At 38.8% G+C, this 18,231-nt stretch overlaps 1 protein-coding gene and 1 pseudogene across 1 annotated transcript in view; one reads left to right on the top strand and one right to left on the bottom strand.

Annotated features, from left to right (window-relative positions):
* Positions 1-18,231, bottom strand: part of CDC42BPA (CDC42 binding protein kinase alpha) — a 217,974-nt gene that overhangs the window by 97,431 nt on the left and 102,312 nt on the right. Inside the window, 4 exon segments of the mRNA XM_015591278.2 lie at positions 4,078-4,200; positions 13,503-13,669; positions 15,956-16,035; positions 17,923-18,171. Coding sequence (XP_015446764.1) covers positions 4,078-4,200; positions 13,503-13,669; positions 15,956-16,035; positions 17,923-18,171 — 619 coding nt within the window.
* LOC112481755 lies at positions 9,362-9,480 on the top strand (annotated as a pseudogene).

Genomic DNA, 18,231 nt, shown 5'->3' with positions numbered 1-18,231 from the left:
GGAAAGAAAAAACATAAAATCATTAATGGTGGGTTATTTGTTTACACAAAGATCTTGCTTAAGAAGTATCTAAAGGAACATTAGATCAATGATGATTTGGACATTTTTTTCCCCTTAGAGCTAAGGCTAAAGTCAGGGTACTCAACAGGCAGGTCCTTAGGGAGGCCTGTGTTTTATCTCCAGCACGATGTCAAACTATTTAAGACAGCTTGGGTGTAATTATGAATGAGACACAGACTTTATGCTCAAATTCAACACTATGCCTCTAGTACCAAGTGTAAGTAATTCTTGGTACACAGGAACAACTCGATAAATATGTTTATGACTGAATTAAGAATGAATGACTGTTGCTAGTGGGAATGTAAATGGTACAGTCACTATGAAAAACAGTATGACAATTCCTAAAAAAAATTAAACACAGAATTACCATATGATCCAAGAATTCCACTTCTTGCTACATATTCAAAAGAAAAGAGAGACTTGAACAGATATTTGTCATACTCATGTTCACAGCAGCATTATTCACAATAAATAAAAGGTAGAAGCAAGCCAAGTGTACATCAATGGATAAATGGATAAATAAGATGTAGCATTTATTTGTACAGGGGAATATTGTATTAAGGTAGGAAATTCTGACATAAGCTACCACATGGATGAACCTTGAAGACATTATGCTAAGTAAAATAATTCAGTCATATAAGGACAGATATTTTATGATTCTGCCCATATGAGGTTCCTAGTTAATTAAAAACAAAAACAAAAACAAAAAAACAGAAAGCAGAACGGTGGTTGTCAAGGGCTACTGGGTGGGAGGAATGGGGAGTTATTGTTTAATGGGTAAAGAATTTCAGTTTGGGATGATGGAAGATTCTGGAGATGGTGGTAATGAATACACGGCATGATGAATGCACGGCATGGTGAATATATTTAACGCCACTAACCTGTACACCTAAAAATAGTTAAAATGATCAAATTTATGAGATATATATACATATTATTACCACATTAAAGAATAGTGAATGAATGATACTGAAGAGATGGAACGGAATCAAGGGCATCACCGAGACTAGCGTACGATCAAGAAAAGAGCCTGGGAGGAAGGAACACTAGAAAGGAAGATTTATCCTTTCTGTCAACATTATTTTCACTGATTCTTTTCCACTCCTGGAAAATGGCTAAAAATAATGAGTAAGCGTAGTCCCGTAACCATTAAATTTAAGGAAAAGGTAGGAGTGAAGCAAATGAAGGAAAGCTCAATCAATAGGAACTGAATGGGAACTAATTTCCTCAATCAGGGTGATTCTTCCCAGGGACCGCCGATTTGCATGTAAGGAATGAACACGTGCTGGGAACTGCCTGTTAAGACGCAATGTACAAAGATACCGTAGAAAGTGGTCAGAGAAGGTTTCCAAGAGTGAGGTTTCATTTAGTCATTCACTCATTCATTCACTAACGAATACCGATTTAGGGTTTTTTATGTGCCAGTTACTGTTACAGACACTTGGACATATTCATGAACAAAACGAAGTCCCTGTTTTCAAGGAGCTTACAGTCTAGTGGTGAAGGGAGGAAAGTAAAGTAATATACCAATTAAAAAAAATGTCAGCGAAAAGTATTACAGAGGAGTGGAAGCTTGCCAGTATCCAGCAAACAAGCGGGCAGTCAGGATGGAAAGAAGGAAGGAAGGGAAGGATGGAAAGAAGAAGGGAGGGAAAAGAAAGAAAAAAACAACAAAGACGTAAAAACCCTGGAGGGGATTAGGTGGAACTAAAAGCCATTCGCTATGGCTGGGATCAGTGGGTGAAGAAGAAGCCACAAGCGAGGCCGCTGGAGAGGCAAACGCATACAAGACAAGGAAGGGCCTTGCGATCGGAAATGAGAAATTTTAATTCTATCCTGCAGCACTGGGGACCCACTGAAGGTATTTAAGCATCAATGTGAATCTGTGATGTGATCATATTTACATTTTAAAAGCTTACTCGGGGACTTCTGCTTCCAGAAAGATGGAAATGCCTCTGCATTTCCCCTTTTCTCTACTCAGTACAACTAAAACCCCTGGACATTATCCATAAAACAAACCAAAGACAACTAAAATTTATAGAGAAAAAGGATGACCAGCTACGGACAATGGAACCTGACACTGTGGTGTCAGAAACACTGGAACGACGCAGGGTAAGTTTTCCGGTCACATGAGGCTATGATGAAGTGGCCGAACGCACCGCAAAGGTGCTCCGAGAAGGACCAGTGCGGGGCCAGAATGCTCACACCCCAGGCTGGTAACGAGCTCCTTCCCTCATGCAGTGTCAGTGGAGACCACATGGGGAACGAGGACCCCACGGCCGCCCAGCAGTAATGACCGTGGCCCTCTCCCCGCTGGGGTGGCCTAAGAAGAGAGCAGGAATTTTCAATTTTCACCCCTGCCCGGTGGTAGTAGGACCATCCCACCCCAGTGTCCGTGGAAACCAGGTGGGGGCCGAAACCTCCAACCTCTTCCAGGAGTAAGGAGGAGCCCTTCTCTGGGTGTCAAAAAGCCACGTGGGGAAACGCGACTTCTACCACAACCTAGCAGTAAGGAGGCAGGAATCCCCTTCCTATTGCTAGAGGAATATCAAGCCAGCTAAAATGGAAGGTTTAAATGAGATGCAAAGTCATTAACCAAAAATCACTCATCCTATCAAAAACCAAGAAAATCTCAACTTGAATGAGAAAATCACTAGATGCCAACACTGAAATAACAGAGATGTTAGAAGTATCTCACAAGACTTTAAAACAACTGTGACAAAAATGCTTAAATGAGCAGTTATAAACATATTTGAAAGAGATAAAAAACCAGAAGGCCTGAACAAAGGTAAAATTTCAGCAAAGAAAAATAAAATTAAAGAACAACAAAATGGAGATTTAAAAAATGAATAAAATGAAAATCTCAGTGGATGGATTCAACAGCACAAAGGAGGGGTCAGAAGAATAATCAGTAAACTGGAAGCCATACCAGTAGAAATAACCAAACAACAGAAAAAACAGAATGAAACAAAAATGAACAGAGCCTCTAAACCCTATAAAAGGTTCACATTTCACAGAAAAAACCAAAGCCCTGAAAACAGTACGACTACTGATTAGGCAACAAGTCCGTTCCACACCTTTACTTCTCCAACCTCATCTCGTGCCATATTTCCTCTGTTCATTCCACTCCTACCAGGCTGCCCTGTGTTTTATGTGAACTCATGAGGCCCATTCTGACTCTACGGCCTTTGCGCTGGCTGGTCCTCCTGCTTGGAACACGAGTTCCCTATTTAACCGCATGGCTAAGCCCCTTACCTTTTTCAAGTTTTTGTTCATATGTCACCTTCTCTCTCAATAAGGCTTATATTTGGACCACCCTTCTTAAAATTTTAAGATTCCTTGTCTTGCACTTCTGACCTATTCTTCTTATTCTACTCTATTTTTAAGTACCTGTCACCTTCTAACATGCAAGAGCCTAAAACAACACCTGGTACATAGGCGCTGTATCTGCGTACTGATAAAAATGGGTTGAATGGATGAAATGAATAAATGGATATAACAGGTATATCGACAGCTGTCAGAATTAATTTTAATCTCTCAGCAATACACCGAAAACTTGTTACAAAAAAAAAATAAAATTTCACATGCCTTAATGCCTGTACACATGCAATTCCCTTGTCTACTCTGTCCTCCCTTCCTCACTCCTAACACTGTCGCCTACTCATACACATGCTTTGTCAGACAAATTTGAACTACATGTCCCGCACTAATAGTTTTTTTAAAGAAGTCATCTTTGTTAATTTATATCTGGCTCAGGTGCTCCTCTTATGTACTCTTCATGTACTTACATTTATTTTTCTTACACCTTTTCACATGTATTGCAAAAACTGTTTATCTTTTCCCCAGACCAAAACATGAGCTTCCTCAGAGTAGAAACCATTCTTAATTGCTTTTCCCTCCCTGACATATAGCTCGCATCACATAACATATGACAAGTATTCGATAAATGTTTTCTGTGTGAATAAAACATTTTAAAAACCTACTAAACTGAATTAATAGTGAATCACTGAAATTTACCTCTTACTTGTTTCCTTAGTTTTTCGATTTCTTCTTTTAAGTTTTTTATTTCTAAATCTTTGCTTGCTGTTAGTGGACCATCAACAGTTGAATACTGCAGAGCTTGGACAGTCTGTGTTGACTCTAAAAAAATAAAATAAAATAAAGAATAAGAAACAAGACCACACTCTAAATTTTTAAAACTCTTAGCAATATATCTCTTTCTAGAGAAATCTTTATATAATACTACTGGTCAAAACATCGATCCACTGACAAAAAGCATGTAAAATTAAATGATACAACTCCATCACTGTGTCTTTTAAATGACAATATTTGTAGGAGAGAATCTACCTTCTAATATGTGAGATTTTCAGTTTTAAACACTGTTGGTACACTCTGACAATGAGTTGACTATGCGGCCCCCTTTAATCCTAGCAGGGAGTGTTATCATGTGATAACCTCAAAATGTCAAATGTCAGATGATGTATAAAAAACTGAGTCTGGTGTATTAAGGGAGATTTAAAGATGTTAATATATAATATGCAAACTGCTGGCCTTAAGAAATTCATGCATGAAAGTTGAGGCCAACCTATAGATGAGTCTGGCTCAAAAGTTTAGTTATTCTGCTATCTCATGGAGGGTTCTCAAACAGTTTTTATTAGGACAAATTATTACTGATTGCTTCATATTGCAGTCATGTACCATTTAACAATATGTTCTGAGAAATATGTTGTTAGGTGATTCTGTCATTGCTCCAAAATCATAAGACTGTAGTTATACAAACCTAGATGGTGTATCTTATCACTGCAATTGTATGTGTTATACTTTTATATAACTGGCAGCACAGTAGGTTTGTTTATACCAGCATCACCACAAACATGTAAGTAATGAGTTGTCTATGACATTATGAAGGCTATCATTATGAAGGCTAAGCCACAGGAATTTTTCAACTCCATTATAATTTTATGGGACCAATGTGGTATATATGGTCTAATGTCGACCTATGCCATTGTATGAAACAGGTATTAATACCGAAAGACAAGGGTTTTATATTTTCATTGGGTTTACTTTATGTAAATGATACTAATCACATGTAATGATACTCTCTAAGAACATATTGAAGAACTCAAACCATCAAAAAAAAAAAAAACCTGAGATACAGGAATTTCTCATTCAGAGCAAGATCAAGTACGAAGTAACAGGTCATTATTCTACTGCGAAAAGTGAAAAATACACTGTATAATTTGCAAAAATATTATTTTTACAAACATCATGTATCTGGGAAAGCAAGGAGGACTAATTAATTAGAGAAGGATGAGACATTCGGAAGTAAAAAGGCTATGACAGCTGCCTCTTACCTCGGAACCTTATGTAATTCTGTGAGTGGGCTCAGACTCAAGTTTGTCCTGAATTGAAAAATATTAAGCTAGAAAAAAAAAAAATCACAGCTTCTGGAGAATAGGTGGGGGTGGTACAACAATATGGAAACTTCAGAATCCCTAAATATGTGGTGCTCTTTTCCTCATAGGATATTTGTTGTATCTGGGGGCTACATATAAGCTAAGGAGCTACTAAAAGACAGACTTAAATCTCCAATATTGGAGTATTCAGAGGCAAAGACTTGCTTGAGGAAGAGGGCTTATCTCAAACACATGGCCATTTTCTCCATGAAGGCAATTGCCATATTTGGAAGTGGCATGGAGTAGCAGAGTGAAGGGAAGAATAAATCTCACACAGTTTTAAAAGTGAAAGAATAAGAGCCCCAACTCAGTTCTAGCTAGTTATCCTCTCATGACATCTGAAACCAGAAGTAAGTTGAGTCTAATTAAAAATGTGACTCGGCCTTGTCCTAGCTCAATTTCTGATTGGACAATGACAGGGAAAACCCTATCTGGAGTGAAAATAACACAAACGTCATTCTCTACATTATTTTTATCCATGATATTTGTCATTCAATAAAAACTATGACACCTTTGGAAACACATGAAAGTATGATCGATAACCAGAAGGAAACAAAACAAAACAAAACAAAAAAGAGGCAGAGCCATAGAAGATTCAGGTGTTGGAAGTACCACATAAGGAGTTTAAAATAACTATTATTAATGTGTTAAAAGAGAGAGAAAAACAAATAAAAAGATGAAAAATTTCAACAAAGAACTGAAAACTTTAAGAATCAAATGGATATTCTTGAACTAAAAGAGACAATATCTGAAATTAAGCCTCATTGGATAGACTTAACACCAAAATAGATACAGTAGAAAACAAAGCTAATGAACATGAAGGTAAGTCAAAAAAATATTAAAATTAAACACAAACAAAACTAAGAATGAGAGAAACAAGATAAGAAATGTGGGACACGGTATATGATATACACAATTGGGAGTCCCAGAAGGAGAGGAGAGAGTGAATGGGGTAAAACAAAACAAAACAAAAAAACCCCAAAGATTATAGCTTAAAATCTCCAAAATTAATAAAAGATATCAATCAAGATTCCAGAAGCTTGATGCAATTTAAACAGAGTTTTATATTAATACAAAGTAAACTATAGCTAGGCAGATCTTAAACTGCTTAAAACTGAAGTTAAGAAGAAATATCTTAGAAGTAGTGAGATGGAAAATAAGATACATTCAAGAGACCACAATTAACAGCTGACTTTTCAAATGTAAAGGATATCGTAAAACAGTGGAATGATATCTGTAGAACGTTATGAGAAAAAAAAACCTGCCAAGCTAGATTTCTAACCCAGCAAAATATCCTTCAAAAATGAAAGCAGATTCCAGTCAAAAGGGCAGTGAAGGTAGACGCTATGCTCACCCCATCTCGTGACCACATCAAAATTACAATGAATCTACAGAACAACCATCACTGGGAATTGCCTGATATCTGACTACACAGAAGTCCTACAAATGGGGTCATACATAAGAGGTCACCTCAAGACCAGTAGGAGAGGCAGAGACGTGAAACAGGTCAGTTCTATAAACACAAGTGTTGGTCAAGAATCAGAAAGGTCGAGAATCGGGAGGGTATCTGGCTGCAGAGCCCCCTCCACCCCAAGAAGTGAGGGATCCCCGCTCCACACTGGGTTCCCAAGCCCAGGGTTCCAGTGCGGGGAACAGACATTCCCACAACTTTGGGCTCTGAAAACCAGTGAGGATTGTGCCTGAATAAGATGGAGGGCTGTGGGAGTCATAGATGTTCCTCTTTTTTGTTTGTTTGTTTCCAGCTACTTTTGAATTTAGTGTAATGTTCTGAATAGGCAGTACAGTCACATGGTTCAAATACCAGAAAATATAAAAATTGGGAAGTATCACGTCACCCTTACACCCTTGTCCCCAACCTCCCTAGATAACCATCAATACTTGATCTTCGTGACAGATGTTCCTTTTAAAGGGCCATGCACAAACTTGCTAGCTCTGAGCTCCAGAGCTGGGGCAGCAGCTCGAGAGGCACCAGGGACATATGGGAAGGAGCTGAGTTGTCTGGCTTCGTAGCAAGGGCTGGAGATGCGGCTTCTTCTAAGCAGAAGTGCTGGCAGTATCTGCTGTTCCTCTGTTGAGCCCACCTACCTCCTAGCAGACAAGGGAGCCTTCATATCTGAGTCTCCATCAACCTGGCTAACTTAGGTCGCCCTGCTCTGGTGATTTCCTGAGACCTCAACCCTCCCCAAACCTGGGGCCCACCCGAGCCTCTTTCAGTGGTTTTCTCCACACAAATGGCCTGTCTTGGCTCATTCGGGAGACTCTTAAAATCCCTCAAAGGTTCCCTAATCCCAAACAAGTAGCATCTGGCCTCAGTGTGCCCCGTACCTCTTGCTAGCAGCTCTAAGCCCAGCACTAGCAGCAGCTGGCCTTGGTTCCTGGCTTGGCCTCTCAAGGCACCTAGTAAGATTTACAAGGGTGGCAGCCATCTATGGAGTGCTTGATGACTCCTACCAGATGGCCCCCAAGGTGCACAGACCGCAGCTGAACTTGGCCTGCAGCTGGACCCCTCCCAAGAGGCCCTTGAGCCAGCACACCTGGTGGCCTGCTTCGATCAGCTCAGTAGCTTGAGCACCACCCAGGGCTACATATGAGGAAGATGCACCCGAAAGGCAGGCTGGGCAGGCCCCAGAGTTCTGCTAAAGTGAATGATGCTCTGTAAGGTCAGCCCCTCACTGGCCAATCCTTACGACCAATCAGCCCGAGGGTCAATCCCTCCCATCGGTGTGCAAACAGCAACCAAGGGTCAAGTACAACAGGAGGGCACATACAACCCACAGCAGGGACACACCTCGACCACCGTGCTCAGATGACCAGGGAAGAATGCATCACTGGGCCCCATAAGACATCTATTATATAAAGCCAGTCTACTAAGACCAGGAGACTTAGAAGTCCTACCTAATACATAGAAACAAACACAGGGAGGCAGCCAAAATGGGGAGACAAAGAAACATGTTCCACATGAAAGAATAGAACAAAGCTCCAGAAAACAAAAAAAACGAAACAAAATGGAGACAAGCAATCTATTACATATAGAGTTCAAAACACTGGTTATAAGGATGCTCAACAAACTTAGGGGAAGAGTTGATGGACTCAGTGAGAACTTTAACGAAGAGCTAGAAAACATAAAAGTGGAGCTAGAAAACAAAAAAAGAACCATTCGGAAATGAGGACTACAATAACTGAAACGAAGACTATGTTAGGAGGAATCGACAGTAGATGAGATGAGCCCCTGGAGACCCCTAGACCCTGCCATCAGGTAAGGACACAGCAAGAAAGTACAAGCTATGAAGCCTCACTTGACCAAGACCGCACTTTGATCTTGAACTCCCAGCCTCCAGAGCTGTGAGAAACAAATTTCTGTTGTTGGTGAGCCACTCAATCTGCTGTATTGTGTTATATGAGGCAGAACATATTAAGGTATTAGATAAACAAATTTTTGTATTTATGTACAATGTAATACTAACCAGCAGTATAAAAAAAGAATGAACTATCGATATATACAGAACATAGATGAATCTGACATGTTGAGTGAAAGAAGCCAGATACAAATGAGAACATCCTATATGGTACCATTTATATGAAATTTAAGAACAAGTAAAATTAATTAATGGTAAAAAATAATTAGGATAGTGTTTACTTTAGGGTGATAGCTTACAAATTGGCAAGGGGCGTGAGGGAACTTTATGCTATGCTAGCAGTGTTCTATATATTGATCGGGGAAGAGATTACACAAATGTACACATATCTAAACATTTATGGGGCTTACACTTAAAAGTAGAGTACTTGCACACTTTATCATATATCATCATTTAAAAATCAAAACAGTCTACGGCCTTGCCACCCTGAACACGCCCGACCCAGTCTGATCTCGGAAGCTAAGCAGGGTCGGGCCTGGTTAGTACTTGGATGGGAGACCACCTAGGAAGACCGGGTGCTGTAGGTGTTAAAAAAAAAAAAAAATCACAACAGAGTGATGTCAGCATCATGGTGACATGGGTCATTCCTTTTTTCTATCCCATTCAATTTACAACTAATTGGATATCCATAACCAATCAGAAGTGCCTCTGCACAGCACACCAACACACCCAAAAGGTCCACGCATCTGTGCATCCAAAAGTTGGCAGACTGGGCCTCAGCGGAGGCTACAGAGCTGAAGGGGCTGCAGCAGTAGTGGCAGCAGTGACCTCGCTAGCAGAGGAGGCAGGAAGTGAAAGTGGTGAGTAAAAGTCCACCTTGCCACAAGGGCTGCAGCCAGAGGGACCCCTTTGCTCTTCAGCAACATCTGGATTTCTGAGGAAGGACCTCAGCAACCGGGCAGAGGGAACAGAAAGAGAAGAGGCAGACAAACAGAACTGAAGGAATAAAGTTACTGCTATCCATCCACAGAACTTGGGACTCCCCAACTCTAGAATCCCCCTACTGGCCAAAGTCCCCGAGGCTAAGCACACACCTCCCCCCGTGCTGTCATTATCATATTTAAATGCACACTCCAAACTTTAGAAGTGAGTCAACACCTGTGAGAACAACCAAAAACCTGTACTATGTCGCCACCTTCTGGAAAATAAAAGACAGGCTTCTGATTGCCAACCTGTTGAACTGTTAGAATCAAAGTAAACAAAGCATCACCTAAGAAAAGTGTTTGCAACTTCAAATGTGATGGCACAAGCACATTTCGTGAAACACTGAAAAGTCACGGTAATACAATCACAAAAAGAAAATGACAATTCTCCAGCAACCAAAGTCAAAGACATGGAATATTGTGATCTTATAAAGAATTCAAGAAAAAAAAAAGAAGAAGAAAAAAAAAGAATAACATGAAAAGACAACCCACAGAATGGGAGAAAAATTCTGCAAATCATATATTGAATAAGGAACTTATATCCAAACTATATAAAGAACTCATACAACTTAAATAACAATGACAAAAAAACCAATTTAAAAATGAGTAGAAGTCACACAATGCAATATATACAAACTATATAAAGAACTCATACAACTTAAATAACAACAACAAAAATCCAATTTAAAAATGAGTAGAAGTCACGCAATGCAATATATACATATGTGCCTAACTGTTAAATTGTACACCTAAAACTTACTGAATTTCATTAACCAATGTCACCATAAAAAAAAGAAATTGTACACCTAAAACTTACTGAATTTCATTAACCAATGTCACCATAAAAAATAAATTGTACACCTGAAACTTACTGGATTTCATTAACCAATGTCACCATAAAAAAAAGAAAAAACTGGCCAAAATATCGCCAGATCTCAAAAAAAATGAGCAGAGGTCCTAAATAGACATCTTTCCAAAAAAGACATCGACATGGCCAGCAGGCACAAGAAATGATGCTAACATCACTCATCACCAGGAAAATGCAAATCAAAACCACAATGAGATATCAGCCCACACCTGTTAGGATGCCTGTCATCAAGAAGACAAAGAGGTGCTGGCAAGGATGTGGTGAAAAGGGAACACGCATACACTGTTGGTGGGAATGTAAACTGGTCCAACCACTATGGAAAACAACATGGAGGTTTCTCAAAAAATTATAAATAGATATATTATATGATCTAGCAATTCCACTTTTGCATGTATAGCAAAAGAAAATAAAAACAGGATTTCAAAGATATACATATACTCCCATATTTATTGCAACATTATTCATAAGAGCCAAGGAATGGAAACAAATGTGCATCAATAAATGAATAGTTTAAAAAGATGGGGTGTGTGTGTGTGTGTGGGTGTGTGGGTGTCGGGGTGTGTGTGTGTGTGTGTACACACAACGGAATAGTATTCAGCCATGAGAAAGGATATCCTGCCATTTGCAGCAACTCAGATGGACCTTGAGCACATTATACTAAGTGAGATAAATCAGACTGAGAAAGTAAAATACTGTATGATATCATTTATATATGGAATGCAAAAAAGTCAAACTTGCAAAAAACAGTAAAATGATGGTTACCAGGGGATGGGGTGGAGAGAGTAAGACTGATGCTGTTTAAGGGTACCAACTTGCAACGAGCAGTTAATAAGCCGTAGAGAGCAAACGAACAGTATGATGAATTTAGAGAAAATTCTATAATTACGGAATGTGACAGAGATGCTAAATATCACTACAATAGCAATCATATTACAATTATAAACATATCAAATTAACACACTATACACCATAAATTTATACAGTGTTATATGTCAAATAAAATTTATATATATCATTGTATAAGGGCCATCAAAACAAACAAATTGCTTCACAAAGAGGAGTAATTCACATGCAGAGATCTTAGCAACTTATTGAAAATCAGAAAAGTCTGTTTTATTGATGTCTATAGAGCCCTTTTCTTAACTGGGCCTCTAAAGTATAATAGCATAATTTTTTTATTGCAGAACTTCCTTAAGAGTTATAAATTTGATCGTTTATATAAACATTCCTTCATTCACAAAATGAATAAGTAAAATGCATTGTATGTTACATTCTTTATTTGGGAGAAAATAAAGCATTAAAGGGGGATAGTGAGTACTGGGGATAAAGGCTTCACTGAAAAATAACACTCAGGTGGAGACCTGAAAGAGGTAAGGGAATGAGTCATGTGAAGACCAAAGGAAAAATATTTAAGGCAGGACAACGGCTAATGCAAAGGCCCTGAGGCAGGGATGTGTGAGATCTGTGTGAGATTCTGTCCTAGCCAAGGAGCCCAGGGGGCTAGGACAGAATGAACATGCGAGAGAGTAGTAGGGGATGAGTCAGAAAAGTAATAAAAAGCCGGATCGAAAATGTCCTTAGGCCACTGAAATGAGTTTGGCTGTTAATGTGAATAAGATGGAAAGCCCTTGGGAGTGGGAATGAGAGAGTGAAGTAAAATGATCTAAATTATATTTTAATAGGATTATTTGGCTGTTATGTTGAAAACAGACTATGGAAAGGTGTGGGGGTGGGTGGGGGGAGGTAAAGCAGGGAAACCAGTTAGGAAGCTATGCAGCGATACAGGTATCCCTTGCTGGTGATTTGAAACAGGGCAGCGGCACCACAGTGAGTGATAACCAGATTCTGGATCTATTGTGACTGCAGAGCTAACCTGATTTGCTGATGGATCTGATGTGAGGTGTGAGAGAATGAGATGGTTTAAAGATGACTCTAACGTCTTAGTCCTGAACAACTAAAAGCGTGGAGTACTCTGGAGTATCCTAACATTCAGAGGTCAAACATTTAAGGAGAAATCAGCAAACGAGACTAACTAGTTTATGAGGAAGCTACAGTACCCCAGAAGCCAAAGGAAGAAAGAGCGGTCAGGGAGGGAAAATGGTCAACTGGATTGAATGCTGCTGATAGGATAAAAGATGAGGACTGGGAAATGATCATTGGATTTTGCAACAAAGGGTAGGGAAAAGGGCCAAGAAAAAAAGTAGGATTGCTAGGCATTATTAAGAGTCAATCTGAAATTAGTGTTCAAGAATTTGAAATGGGTTTAGCGTTATGTATTTTAAGTAAGCTACCTTCGGCTGCACATTTACAGACGCAACACTGTATTTAAGCAGGGCTGGTATTCTGCCAAAGACATGTGACAAACAGAAAGAGAACAACAGACTTGAGGGTACATGGAGGGGTGTGATTATGAGGGGCCGAGAAATGAGAACTGAAGGTATAAGAGGAACAGTGAAAGTGATAGAATTGAAGGTAATGGTGGAATTAAAAGATTTTGGAGATAAGGAACCAGAGTTAACTACAAAATTACAAGAAGGAGATTATGGAGGGTTTGCTTGAAATTGAGATTAATAAAGAATTTTAGATACTGCAATCTCAAGATACATCTGCCTTCATAAAGTACATAAATGTCTAATCACTGTTATATATCTGCAACTAATATAATAAGTTGACTATAATTTACAAATAAATTTAAAAAACATTATAAAAAGAATTAAAATAGAAAAAAGAGAAAATATTATCTTTAAAGTATATTTACCTTGAAGTTTTCTACTAAGTTCAAGTTTTTCCTGTTCCAGGCGCTTAATTCTCCTTTCATAAGCTTCCGTCGCTAAGTTGTTATCTAGAGTCCTCTGAACGTTGACATCAAGCTCCAGTGAAGTGGGACCAGCTGTCACTCTTAAACAGCTCCTGTCGGAAAGAACACTGAAGAAAAGGAAAAAAACATGTGGCTTTACAATGAAACAAAAAGTTTGGGGAAAAAAAGATAACCTTTTGAAATTGTTCATTTAAAAGATGGATTTGTCTATCTAGTCACAATTAGCCACCTAGAATGATTGTAAAACACATTTTTTTTTGCAAAATTACCATAAATGACCTTTTAGAAGCATTTTTAAAAATGAAAACTTAAACTGCCCATTTATTTTAATAATCATAAATTATTTTAATAATCGTAAATTTATTTTAATAATCATAAATTATAAAATGAAGTTTGCTGAAAGGTTATTGGTAGTTTAAAACAATGTGAACACATAAGCGAAACCATAGTCAAAAGCATCAACCATGGTCCTTTTTACCAGAATTTGGAATTCAAAAGTGAAATGTTTCTTTAATTCAATACAATTTAATTTAAAATATTTGACATGCGGGACATTTGGCAATGACCAAAACAGACAAAACTCGCCCATGTAAAGCTTATAGTCCAGTGACAGGGAAAAAAAGCAAACAAGAGAAACGCATAAAATATGCAATACATCAGACAGTGTTAAAGGTTGGGAGAAAAACATAAAGCGGGAAAGGGGGAATGAAGTATTGAGGAGAGGAAATACTATGAAGTGGTGAGGGAGTCACACTCAGTAACTCTGAATAGTCCACGGTGGGGGCTGCTCTGGGACTATCAGGCGGAGAAGCGTTCCAGGCACATGAAACGGAAGTGCAAAATCTCTGAACTGAGAATACGTCTGGCAAGTTCATGGGTTGCAAAGAAGACCTGTATGGCTGGAGTAGGGTTATGGACATTTGAAGTTAATGGCTAAGAGAGATTTCGAGCAGAAGAGAGGGAGAGGTCTCAGTTAGACATACACATTAGGAGTCCATCAGCAAGCATGTGGCCGAGCACCAGAGAGTACAAATGGAAAGGATCCGAAGACGTCCATGAGACAAGGGAGAGGAGGAGGCAGCAGAAGTGAGACTGAGAAGGAGCGGCCAGAAAATAAGGAGAAGTCAGGAAGCTAAGTGCCCTGGAAGCTAAGAGAAGAACGTGTTTTAATAGGAAGGAGCCGTGGCAAATAAGATGAGACTAGTCCTGAGGCAAATAAGACGGGCACTGAGACGTGACCGTTGAACTTAGCAACATGGAGGTCGGTGGGACGATGGTAAAGGCAGTCTGCATGAAGTGATGGGAGCGCAAACCTGGCTGGAGTGCTGTCAAGAAAGGAGAATGAGGAAAATGGATAGAATAAGCAAGAGCTGGAAGTGATTTTACTATGATGTGGAGCAGAGAAATGGTTGGTTGGTAAAGAAAGTGAGATTAAGAGAGATTTTATATTTTGCTTTAAGGTGGGAGGAAAAACTGCGTATGAGCTGATATGCAATTATGCAAATGACACAGAAAGGGAAAAAACTTATAATAGCTAGCAATTCCCCAGAGTAGGCAAGAGGGAGCAGAAGGGGTGTTCCTTAGCTCACAGTTCATGCACGAAATAAAAGCTGATGGGTCCAGACTATGTAGGTGGTAAATGTGGTGATGGGAGCTTGTGGAAGTTGTCTGTTTGCTTCAGCCTCTCAGCAAAAAAGGGAGCGAGATTATCAGGGAAGACTGAGGATGACAGGGGTTTCGGAGGAAAGTACACGACGTGAAATAGATATCTAGAAGAGTGAAAATGCTAGGGTAATATGGTATATCTGGCTGGCAGTAAAAAGGGACACTTGAGGTTGGAAATCATGAACTTAAAGTGAGACCAGTAAGAATGGTCAGATCTTTTTCTCTAAACACTGCACTGCACAGGTACAGGCAGAAAATTGAATCGTAATAATGAATACGGATTTAGCAAAACCAGTGTAACAAAATGAGACAGTCGAGGAATTGAGGGGGCACACGAGGAGTGATTATAATCATTCGCAACGGAATTTAAACTGGGTGAAGAGGAAAGAGACGATATGAATGCAGTAAAAGATAATTAAGATAAATGGGTTGAAAGTTCTGATGCTTGCAAACTAGAAAATATTTATTCATCTGCATGAGACTCTTCAAATTCCTACTCCACTGCTAAGATTATGAGATCTCTATTTCTCTTAATCTTTCTCCTCCAAAATGAGTTAGATTCTTATGTGTTCTATTCACTTTGTATGTCTAACTTATTGCAGCAATAGCTTCATCTGATTTTTAAAAATTTTTGATTTACAAACTCTTCTTATGCCTTTTTTTTTAAAACCAAAATTCATTTTAATTTGCTTTAAATTGTACAAATGATATTAACTTTTCGAACTTACCAGCTACTAGTATAGGTAAAGCCAACAAACGGCAGGTGGTGGCCAGAAAATGCAGTATGTGTTGGTGGGGGCATCGTTTCCTAAAGAAAGTAAAAACATCTGGTAAGAAATAAGTAACCACGACCTGTAGGTTGTGCTATAAATATTAACTGTAAACAGGAAATATATGACTGTTCCATTTAGAAATGCTGATAAGTTTGGTACAGATGTTTAATGATAGAAAATTTAGACCATGAACATTGCTATTGTAAAATTCCAATAAGTGAAAATATAGAAAGTCTGACTGATATTGGGAGCACAGCCACTTTTCATGTTATTCCACACTTGAGAATTTGCCTCGTCTCTAAAATTTGTAACCCAAAACCAATATTCACAGTATTTTTGCAGCCATTTGTAAACACGTGCAGAGCAAAAAAAAAAATCTGAGTTGCCCTATGCACGTATCCACAGCCGGAGCTGAACAAGGGGATGCTCCGCCTTCTGTGTCAGCTCTCAGATGTAAACAAGTGTCCTTTTCAAGGTCTAAGTGGGCCACGTTTTACACATTTTCATGCTTATTACAAGTTACTTTGCTGTTTAAAGTGGCCTCCAAGCACAATGCTGAAGTGCCATCGTTTGTTCTTAAGCAAGAAAACTGTGATGTGCCTTGCAAAAAAGTGTTAGATGAGCTTCATTCAGGCATGGGTTTCAGCGCAGTTGGCCGTGAGTTCAATGTTAATCAACGATATCTACTAAACAGGTGTCTTTAAGTAGAAATACACATAAAACAAGGGTAGGTATTCCTTGGTTGATGAAAATGTCTGGACCACAGGTTCACAGGAACTTAACCGCATTTTCCCCTAGGAGCGATGGTTCAATAGTCACTAATGCAATTTCACAGCAACTTGACTGAACATAACTCACTGCACATAATCAGGACTGTACTGTCTATTTAATTTGGAATGACTCACAATTTCTGTTAACAGTAAATATAATTCCTATAATAAAAATTGATGAGGAAAGTCCATTTTGTTCTTCTTATGAGGTTCAGAGAGGAAAGCATAAGAGAAAATCTTATCTGCCTTGAATATGATACTACCAAACAGTGAAAAGTGACATAAAATTAACATAAAAATTTTTTGTGCAGAATTAAACCCATAAGAAACAAAATAATTGAATTAAAAATTCACTTAAGAAGGCAAAAACCAAAAATTTTATCTTCTTTTTTTCCTAATTTCTAATTTAGTATAACTCAGTGGTTGAGAGCAGAGGCTGACAAACTATGCTGGCCTGTTTCAGTATGGCCCGCAAGCTACAAATGGCTGAATATCTGGCTAATCTGCTGGTCCGTCACTCACCTCAAACAGCCAAACTTTGGGCTAGTAAGGCTGTAGATTTTCTTTCTCTATTCGTTTCCTAGCAAGTTTGCTATTTTCAGTGGCGATACCACCAGGCAAGGATACTTAGCTCCCCAAATCAAGTCAGCAAAGCTGCTGGTTTTTACAAGCAGCTCCAAGCTAGCAGTTCTACTGCCCCAACCGAGGTGAGGGACAAGCGGTCGGGGGGGCAGAGGAGGGAGCTGTTTTTAACCAAAGGTCATTGATTTTTCATGAATAAGTGTTTCTCAATTTATTTACCTTGGGTTGATTTGTCAAGTCCCCAAATAGTTGTTTTTGACAATTTTGTCCAGTTTCATAGTGGTTTTTAAGAAGAGATTTGCCAGTCTCTTCACTCTGCCACCATGAAGTCCCACTATTTTAAGCATCTAATTTGTCCTCTTAGGAAACCTAATGGCATAGCTAATCTAAGAAGTAAACCTCTGAATTTTAATACTGCTCCTAGTATACTCTCTTAATTTCTTGAATCTGTGAGAGAATAAATACTAGAAGCCATAACTGTTTGATAATTGATAAGGTGGTCCATAAAATTAATTTATAACCATATTAAAAAGAAACGAGGTCAGAACTTCTTCACAATGTCATACTCACAGAATTCTTTAAACAATCATCATCCACGTCAAAATTCGATGTATCTGTTGGGCTACTAACTTCTGGAATATAAGGTGCTTCACAGTTTCGAATATTGTCCCAATCAATTCCATTGAAAAATGGGTGTTTCTTAAAGTCTTCTATTCCATTTTGACCAAGTCGATGTTCTCTGCTGCAAATGAGTCTTCGAATAAGATCTTTCGCATTTTCAGACACATCTGTCACTTGAGCTGGAAACTGAAACCTCTCCTAAACAGAGAGTAACAGAAGCAAACATAAATCAGTATTTAACATGCTAAGTAAATTGAT

This window comes from Pteropus alecto, unplaced genomic scaffold (assembly GCF_000325575.1).
Source record: "Pteropus alecto unplaced genomic scaffold, ASM32557v1 scaffold115, whole genome shotgun sequence".
NCBI lineage: Eukaryota > Metazoa > Chordata > Mammalia > Chiroptera > Pteropodidae > Pteropus > Pteropus alecto.
The sequence above is the reverse complement of the archived record's forward strand: the minus strand, read 5'-3'. Positions and strand labels throughout refer to the sequence as shown.